This window comes from Balaenoptera physalus (genome assembly GCF_965194825.1).
Source record: "Balaenoptera physalus genome assembly, chromosome: 8".
Classification (NCBI taxonomy): Eukaryota; Metazoa; Chordata; class Mammalia; order Artiodactyla; family Balaenopteridae; genus Balaenoptera; species Balaenoptera physalus.
The window spans coordinates 68,608,759-68,635,748 of record NC_138887.1 but is presented as its reverse complement, the minus strand read 5'-3'; the positions used below and the strand labels follow the sequence as shown (position 1 = coordinate 68,635,748).

At 42.7% G+C, this 26,990-nt stretch overlaps 1 protein-coding gene across 18 annotated transcripts in view; it reads right to left on the bottom strand.

Annotated features, from left to right (window-relative positions):
* Positions 1 to 26,990, bottom strand: part of MTERF1 (mitochondrial transcription termination factor 1) — a 602,843-nt gene that overhangs the window by 63,713 nt on the left and 512,140 nt on the right. For 13 of the 18 annotated variants that reach the window (XR_014266396.1, XR_014266397.1, XR_014266398.1 and 10 more), the window contains 2 exons: positions 11,114 to 11,217; positions 539 to 651 (listed from right to left, as the gene is read on the bottom strand). The exons of 1 other annotated variant lie outside the window; for it this stretch is intronic. Coding sequence is in view for 3 of the 17 variants with exons in the window: in XM_082471747.1 (XP_082327873.1) it covers positions 539 to 651; positions 11,114 to 11,217 (217 nt within the window). In the remaining 14 variants the exon portion in view is untranslated. Of the gene's footprint in view, positions 1 to 538; positions 652 to 11,113; positions 19,121 to 21,726; positions 22,032 to 26,990 lie in introns of those variants that run through there. 4 more of the 18 variants (XR_014266406.1, XR_014266407.1, XR_014266408.1 and 1 more) reach the window with 2 other exon arrangements.

The window sequence follows — 26,990 nt, the reverse complement described above, 5'->3', positions numbered from 1 at the left end:
TGTGAAAGCAGCCACGCCCAACATATAAATGAATGAGCATGGCCGTGCTCCAATGAAACAATTTATGGGGCACTGAAGCTTGAATTTCACAATTTTCACATGTCATGAAATATTTTGCTCTTGATATTTAAAATCTATTTTAAAAGTAAAACCCATTTGTAGCTCACAGCCTGTATAAAAACAGGCAGTGGGCAGGGATTTGCCCGAGGGCTGTTGTTTGCTTACCTTGGCTTAGAATGTGCCCTGGTAATGGGGTTAGGCCAGGACCACCCCTGACACTTGCCAGGCCCAGGACAGAGCCAAACTGGAAGCCCATGTACCATACAGCTAAATATTTCAAACTATAAATCCAGCTGACAAAATGTTAAATAAATTCTATTATTTTACCTTGACAAATATGTCTTCATAATGACCTAGAAAAACCAGGGTTGCACTTAGAATTCTCAGACACCTCTAAGTTCACCAAAACTTGGCGGCGTGTAGCATACATATGTGTGGGCACCCCGCCCTGCCCCCCGCATCCACACTCTGTCCGTACCTGTGGCAAACAGCCCTTCCTTGGTCGGCCCGCGGGCATCAGCTGCATACACTTATGGAGAGGGTTTTTGGGGAAGACTCCAATTGCAGAGAAGATTCCAGGGTCCCAGGCATCTGGAGAATATGAATAGAAGTGGGGGAGATTGGCTCCTGTTGGGCATGGCACCATGGATTCCTCATTCTCTGGAGGAGGGCTATGCTTGCCGAGGATCTAGAGCCAGGCCCTTTAAACATGGGAACCAAAACAGAGCTCCCTCTTGCCTGGGTCTAAGGGCACTGCTGGTGGGTGATAGGAGGCTGAGAATTAGCTCCTGTGAGTTTTCAGGTCCGTGGGGCATTTCATCTGCCCACTCTACTCTGATCCTGTGGAAGCAGACATCGTAAGGGGAAGGGCAAAAAATTGTTTCAGCACATCTCTTGGAATTAAAGGATCTGCTTCCTGTTAGTCATGTGCTGGAACTAGCTGATACCAGGCCACCAGAACCAACTGTATACCTAGGAATTTTGTGAGCCAGTTCTTAAATCATTAATAACTTGAAATCAGATGGGAGTATTTACACCACAGTAATTGGCAAACTCTACATATCAGGGTTGTTTTTTTTCCTTTGTGGTTTTGATTTTGGTTTTGGTTTGGGGTTTGTTTTGTTTTTTGTTGCTGTTTTTTGTTTTGTTTTTGAAAGAGAGCCTTTTTTCCAGCACAGCATTGCTTCTTGACCTCTTTCTCCCCAGGCTCGTCCTGTACCTCTCCACACACAAGTCCTAAACTTCCCATTGATCCCTGGGTATCCCAGACCTCTACGTGCCCCTGTTCTTTTGCACACACTGTTCCATCTGATTGGAATGCCCTTTCCCATTTTTCGAGCAAGTTCCCATTAATCCTTTTGAAGCCCTGTTCCAAAACTATCTTTGTTGCCAAACATCCCAGAATTCCCCTCAAAACAGTTTCTCCTTCTTCCATGTTCCCACATCACTTTGGAAATAGTAACAATACAGGCCTTTTTTCAATCTCTATCTCCTCAAGCCTGAAAATGGTGACCGAGGCACAGACGTTTAACAGTGGGGTTTTTTAGATAAATCAATGATTAAAGGATAAATACAGATTAAACAAGTGAGATTGAATACAGTTTACCATCCTAAGAAAGGGTTTAGAAGCCTGCAAACAATGTGAATATACTATTTGTATACTAAATACTATGACATGCAATTATATACGAGGTATGGCCTGGCTCTATGGGAGGAAGGGAAACCACAGAGGAAAAGATCTCCTCAAGGAGCTCCCTGAAGCAGTTCCTACACTTGGCTGACTACCAAAATCACCTGGGGAGCTTTCTGAACATTTCTCCTGAATCGCAGTCACAGGGGTGGCAGTCCAGGTGTGTGTACTTTTAAAAATCTCCTGAAGTGGTTCTGATGGTCATCCATGGTGGTGATCGCTATAGGGAAGTTTAGATGCATAACCTCTTAACCAGTCTATTTTCCTCCCTCTCAAGTCTCCCCTCCACCCTCTGCTCTGCTTGGTCGGGCAGAGGATTCGTTGGGAAGCCTGCGGTCATGTCCCACCTTCTGAGCCCACACTAGAGAATAGGCAAGAGGCAGCTGTTTGCATGGGGTAGAAACGGAGCTTGGATGTGTGTATCTCCCATATCCCCACAGTGCAGAGACGATCTGGGATGGGAAGGGAAGGGGCCTCTGTTTGCTATCTTGGGCACAAGGGTGCTGAAGTGGACATCAGGGCGATATTTGGGGGAAATCCCAGGGTGAACTAGACCAGAGCGTCCAAACGATATTAGCAAAGCCAGAGCACCAGGTTATTAGGGACTCGTCTTGAAGCTTAGTGTCAAATGAAGTCAAGACATGTAGTCAAATGAAAGTAGCAAACCAGGGAAGAGGAGAGAAAAGTGAGACACAGAGTGGCCCGGACAAAGCCTGCAGATGTCGACCAACACTGACAGCTAGGTTTGCACAGCATCCTGGGTTACCATCTTGCTGAAAAACTCCAGGGATTCCCATTCACACAGACTAAGACATGACTGGTGAACCCTTGTTCTGATTATCTTTGCTGCTTAAGAAATCACCTGAAAATTTAGTGTCTTAAAAAACAATAGTCATGGGAGGAGGAGAGAAGATGGCGGAAGAGTAAGACGCGGAGATCACCTTCCTTCCCACAGATACAGTAGAAATACATCTACACGTGGAACTGCTCCTACAGAACACCCACTGAACGCTGGCAGAAAACGTCCGACCTCCAAAAAGGCAAGAAACTCCCCCCGTACTTGGGTAGGGCAAAAGAAAAAAGAAATAACAGAGACAAAAGAATAGGGATGGGACCTGCACCAGTGGGAGGGAGCCGTGAAGGAGGAAAGATTTCCACACACTAGGAAGCCCCTTCGCGGGCGGAGACTGCGGGTGGCAGGGGGGGGAGCTTCAGAGCCACGGAGGAGAGCACAGCAACAGGGGTGCGGAGGGCAAAGCAGAGAGATTCCCGCACGGAGGATCAGGGCCGAGCAGCACTCACCAACCCGAGAGGCTTGTCTGCTCCCCCGCCGGGGCGGGCGGGGCTGGGAGCTGAGGCTCGGGCTTCGGTCTGATCGTCTGATCGCAGGGAGAGGACTGGGCTTGGCGGCGTGAACACAGCCTGAAGGGGTTAGCGCACCACAGCTGGCTGGGAGGGAGACCGGGAAAAAGTCTGCAGCTGCCGAAGAGGCAAGAGACTTTTTCTTGCCTCTTTGTTTCGCGGCGCACAAGGAGAGGGGATTCAGAGCGCCGCCTAAACAAACTCCAGAGACGGGTGTGAGCCGCGGGGATCAGCGCGGACCCCAGAGACGGGTGTGAGACGCTGGGGCTGCTGCTGCCGCCTCCAAAAAGCCTGTGTGCGAGCACAGGTCACTCTCCACACCGCCCCTCCCGGTAGCCTGTGCAGCCCGCCACCGCCAGGCTCCCGTGATCCGGGGACAAGTTCCCCGGGAGAACGCACGGCGCGACTCAGGCTGCTGCAACGTCACGCCAGCCTCTGCCGCCGCAGGCTCGCCCCGCATCGTACCCCTCCCTCCCCGCGGCCTGGGTGAGCCAGAGCCCCTGAAGCAGCTGCTCCTTTAACCCCGTCCTGTCTGGGCGGGGAATAGACGTCCTCAGGCGACCTACACGCAGAGGCGGGTCCAAATCCAAAGCTGAACCCCAGGAGCTGGGTGAACAGAGAAGAGAAGGGGAAATCTCTCCCAGCAGCCTCAGAAGCAGCGGATTAAAACTCCACAAACAACTTGATGTGCCTGCATCTGTTGAATACCTGAATAGACAACGAATCATCCCAAATTCAGGAGGTGGACTTTAGGAGCAGGATATATTAATTTTTCCCCTTTTCCTTTTTTTTGTGAGTGTGTATGTATATGCTTCTGGGTGAGATTTTGTCTGTATAGCTTTGCTTTATAATAGCTTTATTTTACTTCACTATATTATAGCCTCTTTCTTTCTTTCTTTCTATTTTTTCTCCCTTTTACTCTGAGCCGTGTGGATGAAAGGCTCTTGGTGCTCCAGCCAGGCATCAGGGCTGTGCCTCTGAGGTGGGAGAGCCAACTTCAGGACACTGGTCCACAAGAGACCTCCCAGCTCCACGTAATACCAAACGGCAAAAATCTCTCAGAGATCTCCATCTCAACACCAAGACCCAGCTTCACTCAACGACAAGCAAGCTACAGTGCTGGACACCCTATGCCAAACAACTAGCAAGACAGGAACACAGCCCCATCCATTAGCAGAGAGGCTGCCTAAAATCATAATAAGGCCACAGACACCCCAAAATACACCACCAGACGTGGACGTGCCCACCAGAAAGACAAGATCCAGCCTCATCCACCAGAACTCAGGCACTAGTTCCCTCCACCAGGAAGCCTACACAACCCACTGAACGAACCTTAGCCACTGGGGACAGATACCAAAAACAATGGGAACTACGAACCTGCAGCCTGTGAAAAGGACACCCCAAACACAGTAAGATAAGCAAAATGAGACGACAGAAAAACACACAGCAGATGAAGGAGCAGGGTCAAAACACACCAGACCTAACAAATGAAGAGGAAATAGGTAGTCTACCTGAAAAAGAATTCAGAATAGTGATAGTAAGGATGATCCAAAATCCTGGAAATAGAATACACAAAATGTAAGAAACATTTAACAAGAATGTAGAAGAACTAAAGAGGAACCAAGCAACGATGAAAAACACAATAAATGAAATTAAAAATACTCTAGACGGGATCAATAGCAGAATAACTGAGGCAGAAGAAAGGATAAGTGACCTGGAAGATAAAATGGTGGAAATAACTACTGCAGAGCAGGATAAAGAAAAAAGAATGAAAAGAACTGAGGACAGTCTCAGAGACCTCTGGGACAACATTAAACGCACCAACATTCGAATTATAGGGGTCCCAGAAGAAGAAGAGAAAAAGAAAGGGACTGAGAAAATATTTGAAGAGATTATAGTTGAAAACTTCCCTAATATGGGAAAGGAAATAGTTAATCAAGTCCTGGAAGCACACAGAGTCCCATACAGGATAAACCCAAGGAGAAACACACCAAGACACATATTAATCAAACTGTCAAAAATTAAATATAAAGAAAACATATTAAAAGCAGCAAGGGAAAAACAACAAATAACACACAAGGGAATCCCCATAAGGTTAACATCTGATCTTTCAGCAGAAACTCTACAAGCCAGAAGGGAGTGGCAGGATATACTTAAAGTGATGAAGGAGAAAAACCTACAAACAAGATTACTCTACCCAGCAAGGATCTCATTCAGATGTGATGGAGAAATTAAAACCTTTACAGACAAGCAAAAGCTGAGAGAGTTCAGCACCACCAAACCAGCTTTACAACAAATGCTAAAGGAACTTCTCTAGGCAAGAAACACAAGAGAAGGAAAACACCTACAATAACAAACCCAAAACATTTAAGAAAATGGGAATAGGAACATACATATCGATAATTACCTTGAATGTAAATGGATTAAATGCTCCCACCAAAAGACACAGGCTGGCTGAATGGATACAAAAACAAGACCCATATATATGCTGTCTACAAGAGACCCACTTCAGACCTAGAGACACATACAGACTGAAAGTGAGGGGATGGAAAAAGATATTCCATGCAAATGGAAATCAAAAAAAAGCTGGAGTAGCAATTCTCATATCAGACAAAATAGACTTTAAAATAAAGACTATTACAAGAGACAAAGAAGGACACTATATAATGATCAAGGGATCGATCCAAGAGGAAGGTATAACAATTGTAAATATTTATGCACCCAACATAGGAGCACCTCAATACATAAGGCAAATACTAACAGCCATAAAAGGGGAAATCGACAGCAACACAATCATAGTAGGGGACTTTAACACCCCACTTTCACCAATGGACAGATCATCCAAAATGAAAATAAATAAGGAAACACAAGCTTTAAATGATACATTAAACAAGATGGACTTAATTGATATTTATAGGACATTCCACCCAAAAACAACAGAATACACATTTTTCTCAAGTGCTCATGGAACATTCTCCAGGATAGATCATATCTTGGGTCACAAATCAAGCCTTGGTAAATTTAAGAAAATTGAAATCGTATCAAGTATCTTTTCCGACCACAACACTATGAGACTAGATATCAATTACAGGAAAAGATCTGTAAAAAATACAAACACATGGAGGCTACACAATACACTACTTAATAACGAAGTGATCACTGAAGAAATCAAAGGGGACATCAAAAAATACCTAGAAACAAATGACAATGGAGATACGACAACCCAAAACCTATGGGACGCAGCAAAAGCAGTGCTAAGAGGGAAGTTTATAGCAATACAAGCCTACCTCAAGAAACAGGAAACATCTCGAATAAACAACCTAACCTTGCACCTAAAGCAATTAGAGAAAGAAGAACAAAAAACCCCAAAGCCAGCAGAAGGAAAGAAATTATAAAGATCAGGTCAGAAATAAATGAAAAAGAAATGAAGGAAACAATAGCAAAAATCAATGAAACTAAAAGCTGGTTCTTTGAGAAGATAAACAAAATTGATAAACCATTAGCCAGACTCATCAAGAGAAAAAGGGAGAAGACTCAAATCAATAGAATTAGAAATGAAAAAGGAGAAGTAACCACTGACACTGCAGAAATACAAGCGATCATGAGAGATTACTACAAGCAACTCTATGCCAATAAAATGGACAACCTGGAAGAAATGGACAGATTCTTAGAAATGCACAAACTGCCGAGACTGAACCAGGAAGAAATAGAAAATATGAACAGACCAATCACAAGCACTGAAATTGAAACTGTGATTAAAAATCTTCCAACAAACAAAAGCCCAGGACCAGATGGCTTCACAGGTGAATTCTATCAAACATTTAGAGAAGAGCTAACACCTATCCTTCTCAAACTCTTCCAAAATATTGCAGAGGGAGGAACACTCCCAAACTCACTCTACGAGGCCACCATCATCCTGATACCAAAACCAGACAAAGATGTCACAAAGAAAGAAAACTACAGGCCAATATCACTGATGAACATTGATGCAAAAATCCTCAACAAAATACTAGCAAACAGAATCCAACAGCACATTAAAAGGATCATACACCATGATCAAGTGGGGTTTATCCCAGGAATGCAAGGATTCTTCAATATACGCAAATCTATCAACGTGATACATCATATTAACAAATTGAAGGAGAAAAACCATATGATCATCTCAATAGATGCAGAGAAAGCTTTCGACAAAATTCAACACCCATTTATGATAAAAGCCCTGCAGAAAGTAGGCATAGAGGGAACTTTCCTCAACATAATAAAGGCCATATATGACAAACCCACAGCCAACATTGTCCTCAATGGTGAAAAACTGAAACCATTTCCACTAAGATCAGGAACAACACAAGGTTGCCCACTCTCACCACTATTATTCAACATAGTTTTGGAAGTGTTAGCCACAGCAATCAGAGACGACAAAGAAATAAAAGGAATCCAAATCGGAAAAGAAGAAGTAAAGCTGTCACTATTTGCAGATGACATGATACTATACATAGAGAATCCTAAAGATGCTACCAGAAAACTCCTAGAGCTAACCAATGAATTTGGTAAAGCAGCAGGATACAAAATTAATGCACAGATATCTCTTGCATTTCTATACACTAATGACGAAAAATCTGAAAGTGAAATTAAGAAAACACTCCCGTTTACCATTGCAACAAAAAGAATAAAATATCTAGGAATAAACCTACCTAAGGAGACAAAAGACCTGTATGCAGAAAATTATAAGACACTGATGAAAGAAATTAAAGATGATACAAATAGATGGAGAGATATACCATGTTCTTGGATTGGAAGAATCAACATTGTGAAAATGACTCTACTACCCAAAGCAATCTACAGATTCAATGCAATCCCTATCAAACTACCACAGGCATTTTTCACAGAACTAGAACAAAAAATTTCACAATTTGTATGGAGACACAAAAGACCCCGAATAGCCAAAGCAATCTTGAGAACGAAAAATGGAGCTGGGGGAATCAGGCTCCCTGACTTCAGACTATATTACAAAGCTACAGTAATCAAGACAGTTTGGTACTGGCACAAAAACAGAAATATAGATCAATGGAACAGGATAGAAAGCCCAGAGATAAACCCACACACATATGGTCACCTTATCTTCGATAAAGGAGGCAAGCATATACAGTGGAGAAAAGACAGCCTCTTCAATAAGTGGTGCTGGGAAAATTGGACAGATACATGTAAAAGTATGAAATTAGAACACTCCCTGACACCATGCACAAAAATAAACTCAAAATGGATTAAAGACCTAAGTGTAAGGCCAGACACTATCAAACTCTTAGAGGAAAACATAGGCAGAACACTCTATGACATACATCACAGCAAGATTCTTTTTGACCCAGCTCCCAGAGAAATGGAAATAAGAACACAAATAAACAAATGGGACCTAATGAAACTTAAAAGCTTTTGCACAGCAAAGGAAACCATAAACAAGACAAAAAGACAACCCTCAGAATGGGAGAAAATATTTGCAAATGAAGCAACTGACAAAGGATTAATCTCCAAGATTTACAAGCAGCTCATGCAGCTCAATAACAAAAAAACGAACAACCCAATCCAAAAATGGGCAGAAGACCTAAATAGACATTTCTCCAAAGAAGATATACAGATTGCCAACAGACACATGAAAGAATGCTCAACATCATTAATCATTAGAGAAATGCAAATCAAAACTACAATGAGATATCATCTCACACCGATCAGAATGGCCATCATCAAAAAATCTAGAAACAATAAATGCTGGAGAGGGTGTGGAGGAAAGGGAACACTCTTGCACTGTTGGTGGGAATGTAAATTGATACAGCCACTATGGAGAACAGTATGGAGGTTCCTTAAAAAACTAAAAATAGAACTACCATACAACCCAGCAATCCCACTACTGGGCATATACCCTGAGAAAACCATAGGTCAAAAAGAGTCATGTACCAAAATGTTCATTGCAGCTCTATTTACAATAGCCAGGACATGGAAGCAATCTAAATGTCCATCGACAGATGAATGGATAAAGAAGATGTGGCACATATATACAATGGAATATTACTCAGCCATAAAAAGAAATGAAATGGAGGTATTCGTAATGAGGTGGATGGAGTTAGAGTCTGTCATACAGAGTGAAGTAAGTCAGAAAGAGAAAAACAAATACAGTATGCTAACACATATATATGGAATCTAAGGGGAAAAAAAAAAAAAAAAAAGGCCATGAAGAACCTAGTGGCAAGACGGGAATAAAGACACAGACCTACTAGAGAATGGACTTGAGGATATGGGGAGGGGTGGGGTGAGATGTGACAGGGTAAGAGAGTGTCATGGACATATATACACTACCAAATGTAAAATAGATAACTAGTGGGAAGCAGCCGCATAGCACAGGGAGATCAGCTCGGTGCTTTGTGACCACCTAGAGGGATGGGATGGGGAGGGTGGGAGGGAGGGAGATGCAAGAGGGAAGAGAAATGGGAACATATTGTATATGTATAACTGATTCACTTTGTTATAAAGCAGAAGCTAACACACCATTGTAAGGCAATTATACTTCAATAAAGATGTTAGAAAAAAAAAAAAAACTACAATGAGATATCATCTCACACCGATCAGAATGGCCATCATCAAAAAATCTAGAAACAATAAATGCTGGAGAGGGTGTGGAGGAAAGGGAACACTCTTGCACTGTTGGTGGGAATGTAAATTGATACAGCCACTATGGAGAACAGTATGGAGGTTCCTTAAAAAACTAAAAATAGAACTACCATACGACCCAGCAATCCCACTACTGGGCATATACCCTGAGAAAACAATAGTTCAAAAAGAGTCATGTACCAAAATGTTCATTGCAGCTCTATTTACAATAGCCAGGACATGGAAGCAACCTAAATGTCCATCGACAGATGAATGGATAAAGAAGATGTGGCACATATATACAATGGAATATTACTCAACCATAAAAAGAAATGAAATGGAGGTATTTGTAATGAGGTGGATGGAGTTAGAGTCTGTCATACAGAGTGAAGTAAGTCAGAAAGAGAAAAGCAAATACCGTATGCTAACACATATATACGGAATCTAAGGAAAAAAAAAAAAAAGGCCATGAAGAACCTAGTGGCAAGACGGGAATAAAGACACAGACCTACTAGAGAATGGACTTGAGGATATGGGGAGGGGGTGTGGTGAGATGTGACAGGGTAAGAGTGCGTAATGGACATATATACACTACTAAATGTAAAATAGATAGCTAGTGGGAAGCAGCCGCATAGCACAGGGAGATCAGCTCGGTGCTTTGTGACCACCTAGAGGGGTGGGATGGGGAGGGTGGGAGGGAGGGAGATGCAAGAGGGAAGAGATATGGGAACATATTGTATATGTATAACTGATTCACTTTGTTATAAAGCAGAAGCTAACACACCATTGTAAGGCAATTATACTTCAATAAAGATGTTTAAAAAAAAAAGTCATTTATTATCTCTCATAATTCTGTGGGTCAGGAGTTCAGGAGCAGTTCAGCTGGGTGGTTCTAGCTTGAGGTTCTCATGAGACTACAGTCAGATGGTGGCTTAGCTGGGGTCACGTTTAAGGCTCGTCACTCACGTATCAGGTGCCAGAGCTGGGAAGACTCGGAGAGCTGGGAGCTACAAGAGCTAGAGCAGAGCACCTCTAACTGAATGGGGTTTCTCCACAAGGTCTCTTAAGTGTGATGGCTCAGGTTAGCTGCACAGTTAATATGGTGGCTCAGGGCTCCAAAGCACATGCACCAAGAGAACAAGAGAACCAGGCAGAAGGTGTATTGCTTTTTATGGCCTTGCATTCCATTTGTTAGAAGTGCGTCATGAAGGCCAGCCTATATTTAAAGGGAGGAGAATTAGACTCCACCTTTTGGTGGAAAGAATGTCAAAAAATTGTGGGTATGTTTTAAAACCACAACAATCTGCCCTCTTACCACAAGTTATATATATATTGATCCCGAACCCACAGGCAAAATACACTCACCCGCTCCTTGAACTCCCAAATATCTCATCTGGATAGCATCCATCTCACACTCAAGGTCCAGTATCCCATCATCCAAATCAGGTTCAGGCGCTGCAGACGAGGCTCTGTAGGTACAGATTCACAATTACAGCTTTCTGAGTATAGTTCTTGATCTGAAGATGTGTGAACTAAAGTGACAAGTTATTTGCTCCCCGCATCCAACATACTTTGGTGGGATAGGTATAGGATAGCCACTACAGACATTTCTGAATCTGTAGCAATCAGGTAATCAGTCTGCAGCAATTCTGAAATTGAACTCCAGCCAGGCACATGTTGCCAGTTCCTTGATTAGAGCTCAGTATGGTTCCCTAGGAATGATTCTCCATGGCTCTTGACTTCATTCTTTGGGCTCTTGTTGCCTCCCTCTGAATTATCCTTCCTGTTCTATAAAATTTTTATAGCTGTGTAGTTTTCTCAGTCTGCTTCTTTCCCATAGAATTTTAGAATTCCAAAAACCTCTGTTCATTTTATACCACCTCTGTCCCTTTTAGTCTGAGCTGGCAATGTTTTTGTTAGTACAAGTCTCCTTAATATTTTGTTTCTCATCAATCTTGTTAGGATTCACTCCATTAAACAAATATCGCATCCATCCAAAGCTTATCTCAAATCTCGAGATAAGCTTTTCTCTACCTTAGACTTCCTCTATGGCTACTGCAGGACTGTGCCCTTAAGATTTTTATAAGCACTTCTGTTTAACAGAGACATCTAAAAGGCATGCCTTTCATATCTTTCGAGGGACTTTTGATGGTTTGAAAGAATCTATGCGGCGCTACCTCAAATCTGGCTGACGTCTTAACAAAGGGTTCTTCACCGCTGCCTTCATCTTTAGATAGAAATTACATATTTTAATTTTAGCTCCATTTGCCATCCGGAGAAGATGAAACTGAGGAATAGTTTTATTTTTTGAACACCCAAAGTCTTGGGTCTTTTATAGTTAACAATTCTTTCTTTAGCTCATCTTTCTCCTCTCGTATTTCCTATGGGCAGCTGGAAGAATCAGGTCGCCTTGAACACTCTTCCTGGAAATCCTACTGGATCATGAGTTTCTTAGGTACATTTTCTATTTTCCATGTTACCACTGGTGAAAGTATTCCTAGACTTTCCACCATTTCATAACCAGGGAATCCTTTCCTCCAGCTTCCAACACACCTTCCTCGCTTTCCTTTAATTCCTCTCCGACAGCCTCTTCAAAGCTCTTCCAATGTCCACCCTCTACCCAGGCCCTGAACCGCTGCTGCATGTTTTTAAGTTTTGTTATGGCAGTGGCTCACTTCTAGGTACCAAAATATTTCTATTTATCTATTGTGAAACAAATCACTCCCCAAACTGGTAGCCTAAAAACAGTATTCAGCTGTGTTCTCTTTCTTGGTTTCTGTGGATCCAGCATTCGGGATCAGCCTGTTTGGGTAGTTCTGGCTCAAGATCTCGGCGGTCGCTGGGCTCGGAGCCAAATCAAGGGCTCCTGCGCTCCTGTATCTGGCTCGTGGGTTGGGAAGACCTGAATGGTTGGCGGCCGTAACTGCTGGCTCTCCACAGGCATCTCCTGTTTGTCTCTACATGATCCCTCTCTGGGGTTTCCCTGGCATGGTGGTTTCCATGCTCCAAAGGAACACACCTCAAGAGAGACAGCTGGGCAGAAGCTGTATCACGTTTGATGAATTAGCCTCGAAAGCCACACAGAATCATTTCTGCTACCTACTCTTACTTAGAAGCAAGTCACTAAGACCAGCCCAATATTTAAAGGGAGGAGGAATTAGGGAGGGAGGTGATGGGAGGTGTTTCAAATCATACGCAGCCTTGTGTTCAAACCACCGCACCTCTTAGAGGCAGTGGCCTAGCATGCGTTTGCTTACTGATCTGGATGAGTTTGGTAGAATGGGAGAAAATCCAAGACTGCAGTCTTCTTGAAATTCTGGGAGTTAGGTCTCTGTTTTAAAAATTATCTCCAACTGCATGTTATCCCCCATCAGCACTTGGGAAACCTTTGCTTTTGAATCTGGAGGTGATAAGTGCCTGGCGTCCCACTTTCCTCACAGGAAACCATGTGTTATACAGAGGAGTTTTGTTCTTTGTCCCTCATTAGTTTCCTGCGTCCTCAAGCCAGGCAGCCACTGTCCCAAAGGACAAAGAACCCTCCTCAAGTAGCCAACAATCAGCACGCCCTCCATCTCTAGTCTCTAAGACTTGTTAATGCGTGGATTTGACTTAGCCTGAGTAAGTAGTTTTTTAATACTAATTTTTTTAAAACCCTGCTATGCCAAAGAATTAAATAAGCACTTGTCTAGCTTTAAATGTTTTGCAGGGGACTAAAATAACATCTTCTAGGACAGATGTTCTAGTTTTCAGCCCCACTCATTCAAGGCAAGAAAATCTCTTTTCTACAAGGTTTTGATTCTGTGGCCGTAGCTATAAGATGGTGTGCCATCAATTTTCCAAGTGTAGAGAAATTCTAGGGGTGCAGAGATTTTTCTTTGCAGGCTGACAAGTGAAAGTGTATTTCAGTGTAGGGGGTGGTGCAAGGGAGTGATGTTCAGCCCTCAGAGATGACTGGAGTCTCTGCTTCTATATTTAGACCATGTCTTGCAACTCGTGAAAATGAATTGCTTGTTCTTTTTCCCCTAAGTCATTCTCTCTCTGGCCCCTACTCTCCCCAGGCTTTATTTATTTATTTTTAGAACTAACTGAGTCACATGTGATTCCTTCCTAAAGCTTAAGACTTATTTTTAACAACTTGCTCAAACACAAATCCTATTGTTCACATCTTTAGGGAGAGTGAGTTACTCCAGAGGAAAAAAAAGGAGAGATTTCATATACATTTTTTATTCAGTGAATAATTTATATGAAAAGAAATTGTACAGAAAATGTGAAAAATCTTTGAATAATCCAAAGATTACTGTACTGGGACCAGAAGAGAAACGACTGAAATCCATAAAGCTTTGGAGGGAGCTAAGAGGGGGAGTTTTCATTCCAAGTTTTTCAGTGGTGTCCTTACGTTGTTTTTTTTTTTTTTTTAAACATCTTTATTGAAGTATAATTGCTTTACAATGGTGTGTTAGTTTCTGCTTTATAACAAAGTGAATCAGTTATACATATACATATGTTCCCATATTTCTTCCCTCTTGCATCTCCCTCCCTCCCACCCTCCCTATCCCACCCTCCCTATCCCACCCCTCTAGGTGGTCACAAATCACCGAGCTGATCTCCCTGTGCTATACGGCTGCTTCCCACTAGCTATCTATTTTACATTTGGTAGTGTATATATGTCCATACCACTCTCTCACTTTGTCACAGCTTAACCTTCCCCCTCCCCATATCCTCAAGTCCATTCTCTAGTAGGTCTGTGTCTTTATTCCCGTCTTGCCACTAGGTTCTTCATGACCTCTTTTTTTTTTTTTTCCTTAGATTCCATATATATGTGTTAGCATACTGTATTTGTTTTTCTCTTTCTGACTTACTTCACTCTGTATGACAGACTCTAACTCCATCCACCTCATTACGAATACCTCCATTTCATTTCTTTTTATGGTTGAGTAATATTCCATTGTATATATGTGCCACATCTTCTTTATCCATTCATCTGTCGATGGACATTTAGGTTGCTTCCATGTCCTGGCTATTGTAAATAGAGCTGCAATGAACATTTTGGTACATGACTCTTTTTGAACTATGGTTTTCTCAGGGTATATGCCCAGTAGTGGGATTGCTGGGTCGTATGGTAGTTCTATTTTTAGTTTTTTAAGGAACCTCCATACTGTTCTCCATAGTGGCTGTATCAATTTACATTCCCACCAACAGTGCAAGAGTGTTCCCTTTCCTCCACACCCTCTCCAGCATTTATTGTTTCTAGATTTTTTGATGATGGCCATTCTGATCGGTGTGAGATGATATCTCATTGTAGTTTTGATTTGCATTTCTCTAATGATTAATGATGTTGAGCATTCTTTCATGTGTCTGTTGGCAATCTGTATATCTTCTTTGGAGAAATGTCTATTTAGGTCTTCTGCCCATTTTTGGATTGGGTTGTTCGTTGTTTTGTTATTGAGCTGCATGAGCTGCTTGTAAATCTTGGAGATTAATCCTTTGTCAGTTGCTTCATTTGCAAATATTTTCTCCCATTCTGAGGGTTGTCTTTTCGTCTTGTTTATGGTTTCCTTTGCTGTGCAAAAGCTTTTAAGTTTCATTAGGTCCCATTTGTTTATTTGTGTTCTTATTTCCATTTCTCTGGGAGCTGGGTCAAAAAGAATCTTGCTGTGATGTATGTCATAGAGTGTTCTGCCTATGTTTTCCTCTAAGAGTTTGATAGTGTCTGGCCTTACACTTAGGTCTTTAATCCATTTTGAGTTTATTTTTGTGCATGGTGTCAGGGAGTGTTCTAATTTCATACTTTTACATGTATCTGTCCAATTTTCCCAGCACCACTTATTGAAGAGGCTCTTTTCTCCACTGTATATGCTTGCCTCCTTTATCAAAGATAAGGTGACCATATGTGTGTGGGTTTATCTCTGGGCTTTCTATCCTGTTCCATTGATCTATATTTCTGTTTTTGTGCCAGTACCAAACTGTCTTGATTACTGTAGCTTTGTAATATAGTCTGAAGTCAGGGAGCCTGATTCCCCCAGCTCCATTTTTCGTTCTCAAGATTGCTTTGGCTATTCGGGGTCTTTTGTGTCTCCATACAAATTGTGAAATTTTTTGTTCTAGTTCTGTGAAAAATGCCTGTGGTAGTTTGATAGGGATTGCATTGAATCTGTAGATTGCTTTGGGTAGTAGAGTCATTTTCACAATGTTGATTCTTCCAATCCAAGAACATGGTATATCTCTCCATCTATTTGTATCATCTTTAATTTCTTTCATCAGTGTCTTATAATTTTCTGCATACAGGTCTTTTGTCTCCTTAGGTAGGTTTATTCCTAGATATTTTATTCTTTTTGTTGCAATGGTAAACGGGAGTGTTTTCTTAATTTCACTTTCAGATTTTTCGTCATTAGTGTATAGAAATGCAAGAGATATCTGTGCATTAATTTTGTATCCTGCTGCTTTACCAAATTCATTGGTTAGCTCTAGGAGTTTTCTGGTAGCATCTTTAGGATTCTCTATGTATAGTATCATGTCATCTGCAAATAGTGACAGCTTTACTTCTTCTTTTCCGATTTGGATTCCTTTTATTTCTTTGTCGTCTCTGATTGCTGTGGCTAACACTTCCAAAACTATGTTGAATAATAGTGGTGAGAGTGGGCAACCTTGTGTTGTTCCTGATCTTAGTGGAAATGGTTTCAGTTTTTCACCATTGAGGACAATGTTGGCTGTGGGTTTGTCATATATGGCCTTTATTATGTTGAGGAAAGTTCCCTCTATGCCTACTTTCTGCAGGGCTTTTATCATAAATGGGTGTTGAATTTTGTCGAAAGCTTTCTCTGCATCTATTGAGATGATCATATGGTTTTTCTCCTTCAATTTGTTAATATGATGTATCACGTTGATAGATTTGCGTATATTGAAGAATCCTTGCATTCCTGGGATAAACCCCACTTGATCATGGTGTATGATCCTTTTAATGTGCTGTTGGATTCTGTTTGCTAGTATTTTGTTGAGGATTTTTGCATCAATGTTCATCAGTGATATTGGCCTGTAGTTTTCTTTCTTTGTGACATCTTTGTCTGGTTTTGGTATCAGGGTGATGGTGGCCTCGTAGAATGAGTTTGGGAGTGTTCCTCCCTCTGCAATATTTTGGAAGAGTTTGAGAAGGATAGGTGTTAGCTCTTCTCTAAATGTTTGGTAGAATTCACCTGTGAAGCCATCTGGTCCTGGGCTTTTGTTTGTTGGAAGGTTTTTAATCACAGTTTCAATTTCAGTGCTTGTGATTGGTCTGTTCATATTTTCTATTTCTTCCTGGTTCAGTCTCGGCAGTTTGTGCATTTCTAAGAATCTGTCCATTTCTTCCAGGTTGTCCATTTTATTGGCATAGAGTTGCTTGTAGTAATCTCTCATGATCGCTTGTATTTCTGCAGTGTCAGTGGTTACTTCTCCTTTTTCATTTCTAATTCTACTGATTTGAGTCTTCTCCCTTTTTCTCTTGAAGAGTCTGGCTAATGGTTTATCAATTTTGTTTATCTTCTCAAAGAACCAGCTTTTAGTTTCATTGATTTTTGCTATTGTTTCCTTCATTTCTTTTTCATTTATTTCTGACCTGATCTTTATAATTTCTTTCCTTCTGCTGGCTTTGGGGGTTTTTTGTTCTTCTTTCTCTAATTGCTTTAGGTGCAAGGTTAGGTTGTTTATTCGAGATGTTTCCTGTTTCTTGAGGTAGGCTTGTATTGCTATAAACTTCCCTCTTAGCACTGCTTTTGCTGCGTCCCATAGGTTTTGGGTTGTCGTATCTCCATTGTCATTTGTTTCTAGGTATTTTTTGATGTCCCCTTTGATTTCTTCAGTGATCACTTCGTTATTAAGTAGTGTATTGTGTAGCCTCCATGTGTTTGTATTTTTTACAGATCTTTTCCTGTAATTGATATCTAGTCTCATAGTGTTGTGGTCGGAAAAGATACTTGATACGATTTCAATTTTCTTAAATTTACCAAGGCTTGATTTGTGACCCAAGATATGATCTATCCTGGAGAATGTTCCATGAGCACTTGAGAAAAATGTGTATTCTGTTGTTTTTGGGTGGAATGTCCTATAAATATCAAGTAAGTCCATCTTGTTTAATGTATCATTTAAAGCTTGTGTTTCCTTATTTATTTTCATTTTGGATGATCTGTCCATTGGTGAAAGTGGGGTGTTAAAGTCCCCTACTATGATTGTGTTGCTGTCGATTTCCCCTTTTATGGCTGTTAGTATTTGCCTTATGTATTGAGGTGCTCCTATGTTGGGTGCATAAATATTTACAATTGTTATACCTTCCTCTTGGATCGATCCCTTGATCATTATATAGTGTCCTTCTTTGTCTCTTGTAATAGTCTTTATTTTAAAGTCTATTTTGTCTGATATGAGAATTGCTACTCCAGCTTTCTTTTGATTTCCATTTGCATGGAATATCTTTTTCCATCCCCTCACTTTCAGTCTGTATGTGTCTCTAGGTCTGAAGTGGGTCTCTTGTAGACAGCATATATATGGGTCTTGTTTTTGTATCCATTCAGCCAGCCTGTGTCTTTTGGTGGGAGCATTTAATCCATTTACATTCAAGGTAATTATCGATATGTATGTTCCTATTCCCATTTTCTTAAATGTTTTGGGTTTGTTATTGTAGGTGTTTTCCTTCTCTTGTGTTTCTTGCCTAGAGAAGTTCCTTTAGCATTTGTTGTAAAGCTGGTTTGGTGGTGCTGAGCTCTCTCAGCTTTTGCTTGTCTGTAAAGGTTTTAATTTCTCCATCACATCTGAATGAGATCCTTGCTGGGTAGAGTAATCTTGTTTGTAGGTTTTTCTCCTTCATCACTTTAAGTATATCCTGCCACTCCCTTCTGGCTTGTAGAGTTTCTGCTGAAAGATCAGATGTTAACCTTATGGGGATTCCCTTGTGTGTTATTTGTTGTTTTTCCCTTGCTGCTTTTAATATGTTTTCTTTATATTTAATTTTTGATAGTTTGATTAATATGTGTCTTGGCGTGTTTCTCCTTGGATTTATCTTGTATGGGACTCTGTGTGCTTCCAGGACTTGATTAACTATTTCCTTTCCCATATTAGGGAAATTTTCAACTATAATCTCTTCAAATATTTTCTCAGTCCCTTTCTTTTTCTCTTCTTCTTCTGGGACCCCTATAATTCGAATGTTGGTGCGTTTAATGTTGTCCCAGAGGTCTCTGAGACTGTCCTCAGTTCTTTTCATTCTTTTTTCTTTATTCTGCTCTGCAGTAGTTATTTCCACTATTTTATCTTCCAGGTCACTTATCCGTTCTTCTGCCTCAGTTATTCTGCTATTCATCCCGTCTAGAGTATTTTTAATTTCATTTATTGTGTTTTTCATCATTGCTTGGTTCCTCTTTAGTTCTTCTACGTCCTTGTTAAATGTTTCTTGCATTTTGTCTATTCTATTTCCAAGATTTTGGATCATCTTTACTATCACTATTCTGAATTCTTTTTCAGGTAGACTGCCTATTTCCTCTTCATTTGTTAAGTCTGGTGTGTTTTGACCCTGCTCCTTCACCTGCTGTGTGTTTCTTTGTCTTCTCATTTTGCTTATCTTACTGTGTTTGGGGTCTCCTTTTCACAGGCTGCAGGTTCGTAGTTCCCATTGTTTTTGGTATCTGTCCCCAGTGGCTAAGGTTCGTTCAATGGGTTGTGTAGGCTTCCTGGTGGAGGGAACTAGTGCCTGTGTTCTAGTGGATGAGGTTGGATCTTGTCTTTCTAGTGGGCAGGTCCACGTCTGCTGGTGTGTTTTGGGGTGTCTGTGGCCTTATTATAATTTTAGGCAGCCTCTCTGCTAATGGATGGGGCTGTGTTCCTGTCTTGCTAGTTGTTTGGCATAGGGTGTCCAGCACTGTAGCTTGCTGGTCGTTGAGTGAAGCTGGGTCTTGATGTTGAGATGGAGATCTCTGAGAGATTTTCGCCGTTTGGTATTACGTGGAGCTGGGAGGTCTCTTGCGGACCAGTGTCCTGAAATTAGCTCTCCCACCTCAGAGGCACAGCCCTGCTGCCTGGCTGGAGCACCAAGAGCCTTTCATCCACACGGCTCAAAATAAAAGGGAGAAAAAAATAGAAAGAAAGAAAGAAAGAGGATAAAATAAAATAAAATAAAGCTATTATAATAAAGAATAAGAAAAAAATTATTAAGAAAAAATTTATTAAGAAAACAAAAATTTTTTTTAATTTTTAAAAATAGATTTATTAATTTTTATTAGAAAAAAATTAAGAAAAAATTTATTAAGAAAAAAATTTTAATTTTTTAAAATAAAAAATATGAAAAAACTTATTAAAAATTTTTTTTAATTTCTAAAAATAGAAAATAAGGAAAAAATTATTAAGAAAACATTTATTGGAAAAAAAATTTTTTTAAGAAAAAAAAAAAAAAAAAACGGACGGAACTAACCCTAGGACTAATGGTGAAAGCAAAGCTATACAGACAAAATCTCACCCAGAAGCATACACATATACACTCACAAAAAAAGGAAAAGGGGAAAAATTAATAATATCCTGCTCCCAAAGTCCACCTCCTGAATTTGGGATGATTCGTTGTCTATTCAGGTATTCAACAGATGCAGGCACATCAAGTTGTTTGTGGAGCTTTAATCCGCTGCTTCTGAGGCTGCTGGGAGAAATTTCCCTTTATCTTCTTTGTTCGTACAGCTCCCAGGGTTCAGCTTTGGATTTGGACCCGCCTCTGCGTGTAGGTCGCCTGAGGGCGTCTGTTCCCCACCCAGACAGGACGGGGTTAAAGGAGCAGCTGCTTCGGGGGCTCTGGCTCACTCAGGCCGCGGGGAGGGAGGGGTACGGAGGAGGCGGGGCGAGCCTGCGGCGTCAGAGGCCGGCATGACGTTGCAGCAGCCTGAGGCGCGCCGTGCGTTCTCCCGGGGAACTTGTCCCCGGATCACGGGACCCTGGCAGTGGCGGGCTGCACCGGCTCCCAGGAGGGGCGGTGTGGAAAGTGACCTGTGCTCGCACACAGGCTTCTTGGTGGCGGCGGCAGCAGCCTTAGCGTCTCACGCCCGTCTCTGGGGTCCACGCTGTTGGTCGTGGCTCGCGCCCGGCTCTGGAGCTCATTTAGGCGGCGCTCTGAATCCCCTCTCCTTGTGCGCCGCAAAACAAAGAGGCAAGAAAAAGTCTCTTGCCTCTTTGGCAGCTACAGACTTTTTCCCGGTCTCCCTCCCAGCCAGCTGTGGTGCGCTAACCCCTTCAGGCTGTGTTCACGCCGCCAGCCCCAGTCCTCTCCCTGCGATCCGACTGAAGCCCAAGCCTCAGCTCCCAGCCCCGCCCGCCCCGGCGGCTGAGCAGACAAGCCTCTCGGGCTGGTGAGTGCTGCTCGGTGCCAAACCTCTGTGCGGGAATCTCTCCACTTTTCCCTCTGCGCCCCTGTTGCTGTGTGATCCGCGCTGATAGCCGCGGCTCGCGCCCACCTCTGGAGCTCGTTTAGGCGGCGCTCTGAATCCCCTCTCCTTGTGCGCCGTGAAACAAAGAGGCAAGAAAAAGTCTCTTGCCTCTTCGGCAGCTGCAGACTTTTCCCCAGACTCCCTCCCGGCTAGCCATGGCGCACTAACCCCTTCAGGCTGTGTTCACGCTGCCAACCCCAGTCCTCTCCCTGCGATCCGACTGAAGCCCGAGCCTCAGCTCCCAGCCCCCGCCCGCCCCGGCGGCTGAGCAGACAAGCCTCTCGGGCTGGTGAGTGCTGCTTGGCGCCGAGCCTCCGTGCGGGAATCTCTCCGCTTTGCCCTCCTCACCCCTGTGGCTGTGTTCTCCTCCGTGGCTCTGAAGCTTCCCCCCCCCTCCGCCACCCGCAGTCTCCACCCGCAAAGGGGCTTCCTAGTGTGTGGAAACCTTTCCTCCTTCACAGCTCCCTCCCACTGGTGCAGGTCCCATCCCTATTCTTTTGTCTCTGTTATTTCTTTTTTCTTTTGCCCTACCCAAGTACGTGGGGATTTTCTTGCCTTTTGGGAGGTCTGAGGTCTTCTGCCAGCGTTCAGTAGGTGTTCTGTAGGAGCAGTTCCACGTGTAGACGTATTTCTACTGTTATCTGTGGGAAGGAAGGTGATCTCCGCGTCTTACTCTTCCGCCATCTTGCCCAGCTCCTTCCCTTACGTTGTTTTGAACGCTGAGGTTCTATTGTTCCAGGGGGGGCTCATTCCACACCACCTGGCTCACTTTCTCTTTCCCACAGTTAACAGGTGTTTGGACTCTAGGAAGTTTTGATAGAGACTCAGCTAAGGTAAATCACCGAGATCACTGATTTTGACTAGATGAGTGGAAAAAAAAAGTCAACAGTGGAGCAGAAAGAGAGAAAGAGAAGCAGTAAGCTATGATGACAAAATATCATATTGGATCAGATCAACTTCCCTCTCTTAGTCTGTTAATTTTAATCACATCTTTTCTTCTTGGGTATCAACAGTATTGCTGCCCAAACCCTATGGCTATGGAGACATAAACATTTAAATCTACCAGAGACAGATGGCAACATAAATCTCCATTGTTGCTTCCTTAGAGGATTCCCAGCGCTGTTGCCCTCTGCGGTAAATGCGACATCAGAGGTGACTATTTCCCACAAGGGCTCCTTTTGGATTCACCTGCAGGAAGTAAAGATGCTTCATTGTTTTAGGGGGAATTTTGTTGGCTGCGATTGTGGGAATTACAACAGCAACAGAATGCTAAGGCTGGAATGAAATTTACCAATTAGCAACTCTACAGCTTCCTTTCTGCTCAGCCGCCCAGGGCAATAGATGTGGTTGTTACATCTGGCCACCTCTATCCAAAAGGTTTGGCTGTGACCATACAGAGTGGCCAGGCTAACAGACAGCCTTAATTATAGCAAGGGAAAGCCTGATGGTCAGCCCTGTTTTTGATCAGAGAATCTCAAAAATCGTATTTGAATTTATGATCTTGCACTTAACCAGAATATGGCCTTTTGCTGAATTGTCTTAATTTTTTTAATGTCCCATTTTTCTGTTCTGTGACAACCTTTGGTTGCTTGAGCTTCACTAAATACATAATAACATTAACATTTTTTTAGATATAGCTAGGATTTAGTCTGTTCTATGTAAAAACATTTTTTGTGGTTGATTTTAAAAATCCAAATCTGCATATCTTCTATAATTATTAATAGCTTTTACTGCATTTGACGTGTCAGGAAGAGTTACAGAGCTATGTCAGTACTCTGAATGGGCTTCATGATATTTCCTGGTGCCCGGGATGTGACATCTGTTTTGAGTGCCAGTGGGGGAGCAAAAGTGACCCATGTCTGTCTCAGGAGATAGAACAGAGGAAACATGAGGCAGTCAATTCAAAAATCATACTGCAAACATTAAGAGCCAGAGCAGAGATTCCTGACACTATTCAAGGAGGCATGTGGGAGTGAGAAAAAGATCTAGATTCAGAAGAGATGAAGTTCCATAATCTTTGATTAAAATCTCTTCCTCAGGGACTTCCCTGGTTGCGCAGTGGTTAAGAATCCGCCTGCCAATGCAGGGAACACGGGCTCGAGCCCTGGTCCGGGAAGATCCCACATGCCGCGGAGCAACTAAGCCCATGCACCACAACTACTGAGCCTGCTCTCTAGACCCTGTGTGCCACAACTACTGAGCCCACGCACCTAGAGCCCGTGCTCCACAACAAGAGAAGCCACCACAGTGAGAAGCCCGCGCACCCCAACGAAGAGTAGCTGCCGCTCACCCCAACTAGAGAAAGCCCACGAGCAGCAACGAAGACCCAACACAGCCAAAAATAAATAAAATAAAATAAATTTAAAAAAAAAACCCTCTTCCTCCATGAACATAAATGTTAAAACAAGCAACCCCTAACTGCCAAGAATCCAAACTGAATTTAAACATACCCAAAGAGGGATTTTAAGGAGAGAACCTAGCACAAAGAGCCCTCTGGGGCTTCCCTGGTGGCGCAGTGGTTGAGAATCTGCCTGCTAACGCAGGGGACACGGGTTCGAGCCCTGGTCTGGGAAGATCCCACATGCTGCGGAGCAACTAGGCCTGTGAGCCACAACTACTGAGCCTGCACGTCTGGAGCCTGTGCTCCGCAACAAGAGAGACCGCGATAGTGAGAGGCCCGCGCACTGTGATGAAGAGTGGCCCCCGCTTGCCGCAACTAGAGAAAGCCCTTGCACAGAAACAAAGACCCAACACAGCCAAAAATAAATAAATAAATAAACAAAATAAAAATAAAGGAATTCCTTTAAGAAAAAATGCAAAATACTCAAAAAAAAAAAAAAAAAGCCCTCTGGCACACAGAATCCTTTGTGTAGAAAGATGGTGGAGCCTTTCTAGGGATTTAAACCAATTGAATCAGAACACCTGTGTCTCACAGAATACCTAGAGTAATTGGTAATTCTCAGGGTTTACTCAGCTCTAAACTTCACTGGACTTGACCATCCATATTTCTGCTTCCTCTGTGAGCCTCAGGCTCTCAATATTTCCACCCAAAGAGCTTTAAGTGCTCCTCCTTCCTCCCATTTATCCCCCTCCAAACCCTCCACCATGCTGTAGCCAAGGGAATCTTCTGGAGCCCTCTTCTGGGGCACACCCTCCACTGGTTTCTCCTGCGTTCTGCGTCCAGTTCATGCCAGGCATCAGGGCCCTTCCTAATGGCACCCACTTGCCCTCATCTTGTTCCCCAGCCTGGTATGCTTTGCTCCCATGGGTCTCAACCACTATCCTCCTGTTCTTGGTCTCTCTCACATCTGGGCCTTTGTTGTGTATTCTCAGGGCATTTTACTAGAGCATAATAAATACGCCCATTTTATTATAATTGTCGTCCCTGCACGACTCCAAGCTCTGCTTCCTCTTTGCATGAGCCCTGGCACATGCTGAGCCCATAAGGAAGATGGGTTGAGTGAGGGGGTGCGTCAGTACCCATGCTGTGCCCCTCCTTCCACCTAAAACGCCGATTTATCCCTGGCCATCCTGCAAGGCTGGCCCCAGGAAGCCACCCCTGACCCCTCCCCTGTTTTGCTTCCCCAGTGCCTTATATATAACCTTTCCTTTATTTTATTTCACTTACTTATATTAGGTTATAAGTACTCATACTACTTATCTACTTATATATTTGCTATTTCTGTAGGTCAAAAGGACCAAATATCAGCAATTTCATATGGTCCAACCTAATAGAAAAGCAGGAGCCCATGGTGGGTATATGTCAGACAGACCAAGGTTGAAGGCTGGCTCTGTCACTTCGTTGCTGTGTGTCCTAGTCAAGCTCCTTGGCTTCTCCACGTCTCAGTTTCCTCATGTGTAAAATGGAAATAATAATAGCAACTACATCCTAGTGGTGTTATGAGGATTAAATGAGGCACTGCATTCTAACATGCAGAACTTAGGGCTTGGCTCCTATGATAAACATTAGCTACACTTAGTCAATAGTTCAATATTTACTAAGGTCCACTATGTACCAGGGATAGTGCCAGTTGCTGAAGGTACAAAGATGGATAAGATAAAAGGAGGCTTGCCTTTGTGGAGCTCATAGCCACTAAAAGTGCAAAAACGAGTCTGATCAATGCTACAGATGAGGAAGTACTGAGTGCTAAAGGCATCTGTTTCTCAACTCTCATGCTAGGGTGGAATCATCTTTGTACAGCTCTAGTTTCCCAAGTAAACCATGAGAGGCTTTAACTATCTTTTTTCCTGGTAAAAGGTAGATACCCATACTTCAGAAACTAGCATATGGTGGATACTCAAGAAACGTGTGTTGAGTGAATCAATGAAGGAGTCAACTAACCAATGTAAATGAACTGTAGCTCCAGGTCTAAGCACATATGAAACAGAAACCTCTCAAGTCAGCATTCACAGCCAAAGCAGCCAGGACTTCTTCCTTAGAACATTGAAGTTGTCCATAACCCACGATCTGGCTGAGTGACTCCTTTTTGCCATTTCCATTAAAAGTAGACTCTGGCCCATAAACCTCTGTTTTACTACAGGAATGGCCAAAAGGGGTCACTCAGCCGGATCCTGGGTTATTTATTTTTTAACTATCTTTCCACATGTTTGTGGGACACACAAAAATGTGTTTTTGAACATTGCTATTTACGTAAAATCTAATCATGTAAGCAAACAAACAAAGAAGAGAAAATGAGAGATGGCTTTTTCCAGCTCATAATTCATTCACTCATTCATTTCATTCATCCTACAAGCATCCTATGTGCAGGGCACTGTGTACAGAGCAAATGTTTGGGGGAGAAACAACCAGCCCCCAGCCACACCGTTTAATGGCCCTCTGCCTCAGGATCTTGTTTCTCTTATCTTCAAACTTACTTCATTGTGCACATTTGTTCATAAATTTAAATAACTTATTTATTTAAGAAACATTTGTCAAGAGCCAGCTCTATACCAGGCTCTGTGATGAGCCCACGCTGCCTCAGCCTCTGCTTCCCTTAAACTTGGAGTCTAACACAGAGAAGCGCAGACAGTATCAAGCAGCCACATAAATACATAATCAAACTGCAATTACTGCAGGAAAGGAAAAAAAGAAGGTACACGAGAAGATATGGCAGGGGGCCTGACCTGGGGAATCAGGAAAACTTCCTTGAAGGAGTGACTTTTGAATTGGGCTCTGAACTTTGAGAGGAAGAGATAGGAGCCGGGGAACTGAGGAAGCCGGTGTGGGAGTACAGGGGATGAGGAGCCCAGAGAGATGAAGGGGGGCAGTTGCACAGGGCCCGGGAAACTCACGACACATAACAAAGTTTTAAAATCCTTAAGGAGGACTGTGATCCGCTCAGGTTGATGTTTTTCACTCTGATTACCGTCAGCTAGATGGTGGGTTCTTTGAGTTATGAGGCTGCATCATATTTCTTTTTACATCTCTGACCGCATCCAGCAGAGGGCTTTGAATGCAATGATCTGGTGCTTAATTAATGGTGATTGAACATGTGGAAAGGATGCCAGTGACATAATCTTGCACTGGGAGGTTAACGATGATCTAGTTCAATGGATACTTGTATCCCCAAACCAAGAGACGCCCCTAGAATCCCCAGTGTTTTCCCCTCGGCTGTGCAGGTGAAAGAGAAGGGGCGGGACACTCTGTTTTGAACTTAAATGTTTCCGTTTATACTGTTTCTCTATGAGAGAAAGAGTTCTTAGCGATCCCCTTGCTTGGATTCGCATCATGAGAATTACTAGTTGGCCACAGTCTCAGCTGCAAAATTCACTGATCATCATTCTGATGATTGGAGCAAGTAGGGATTTGAAGTGGATTG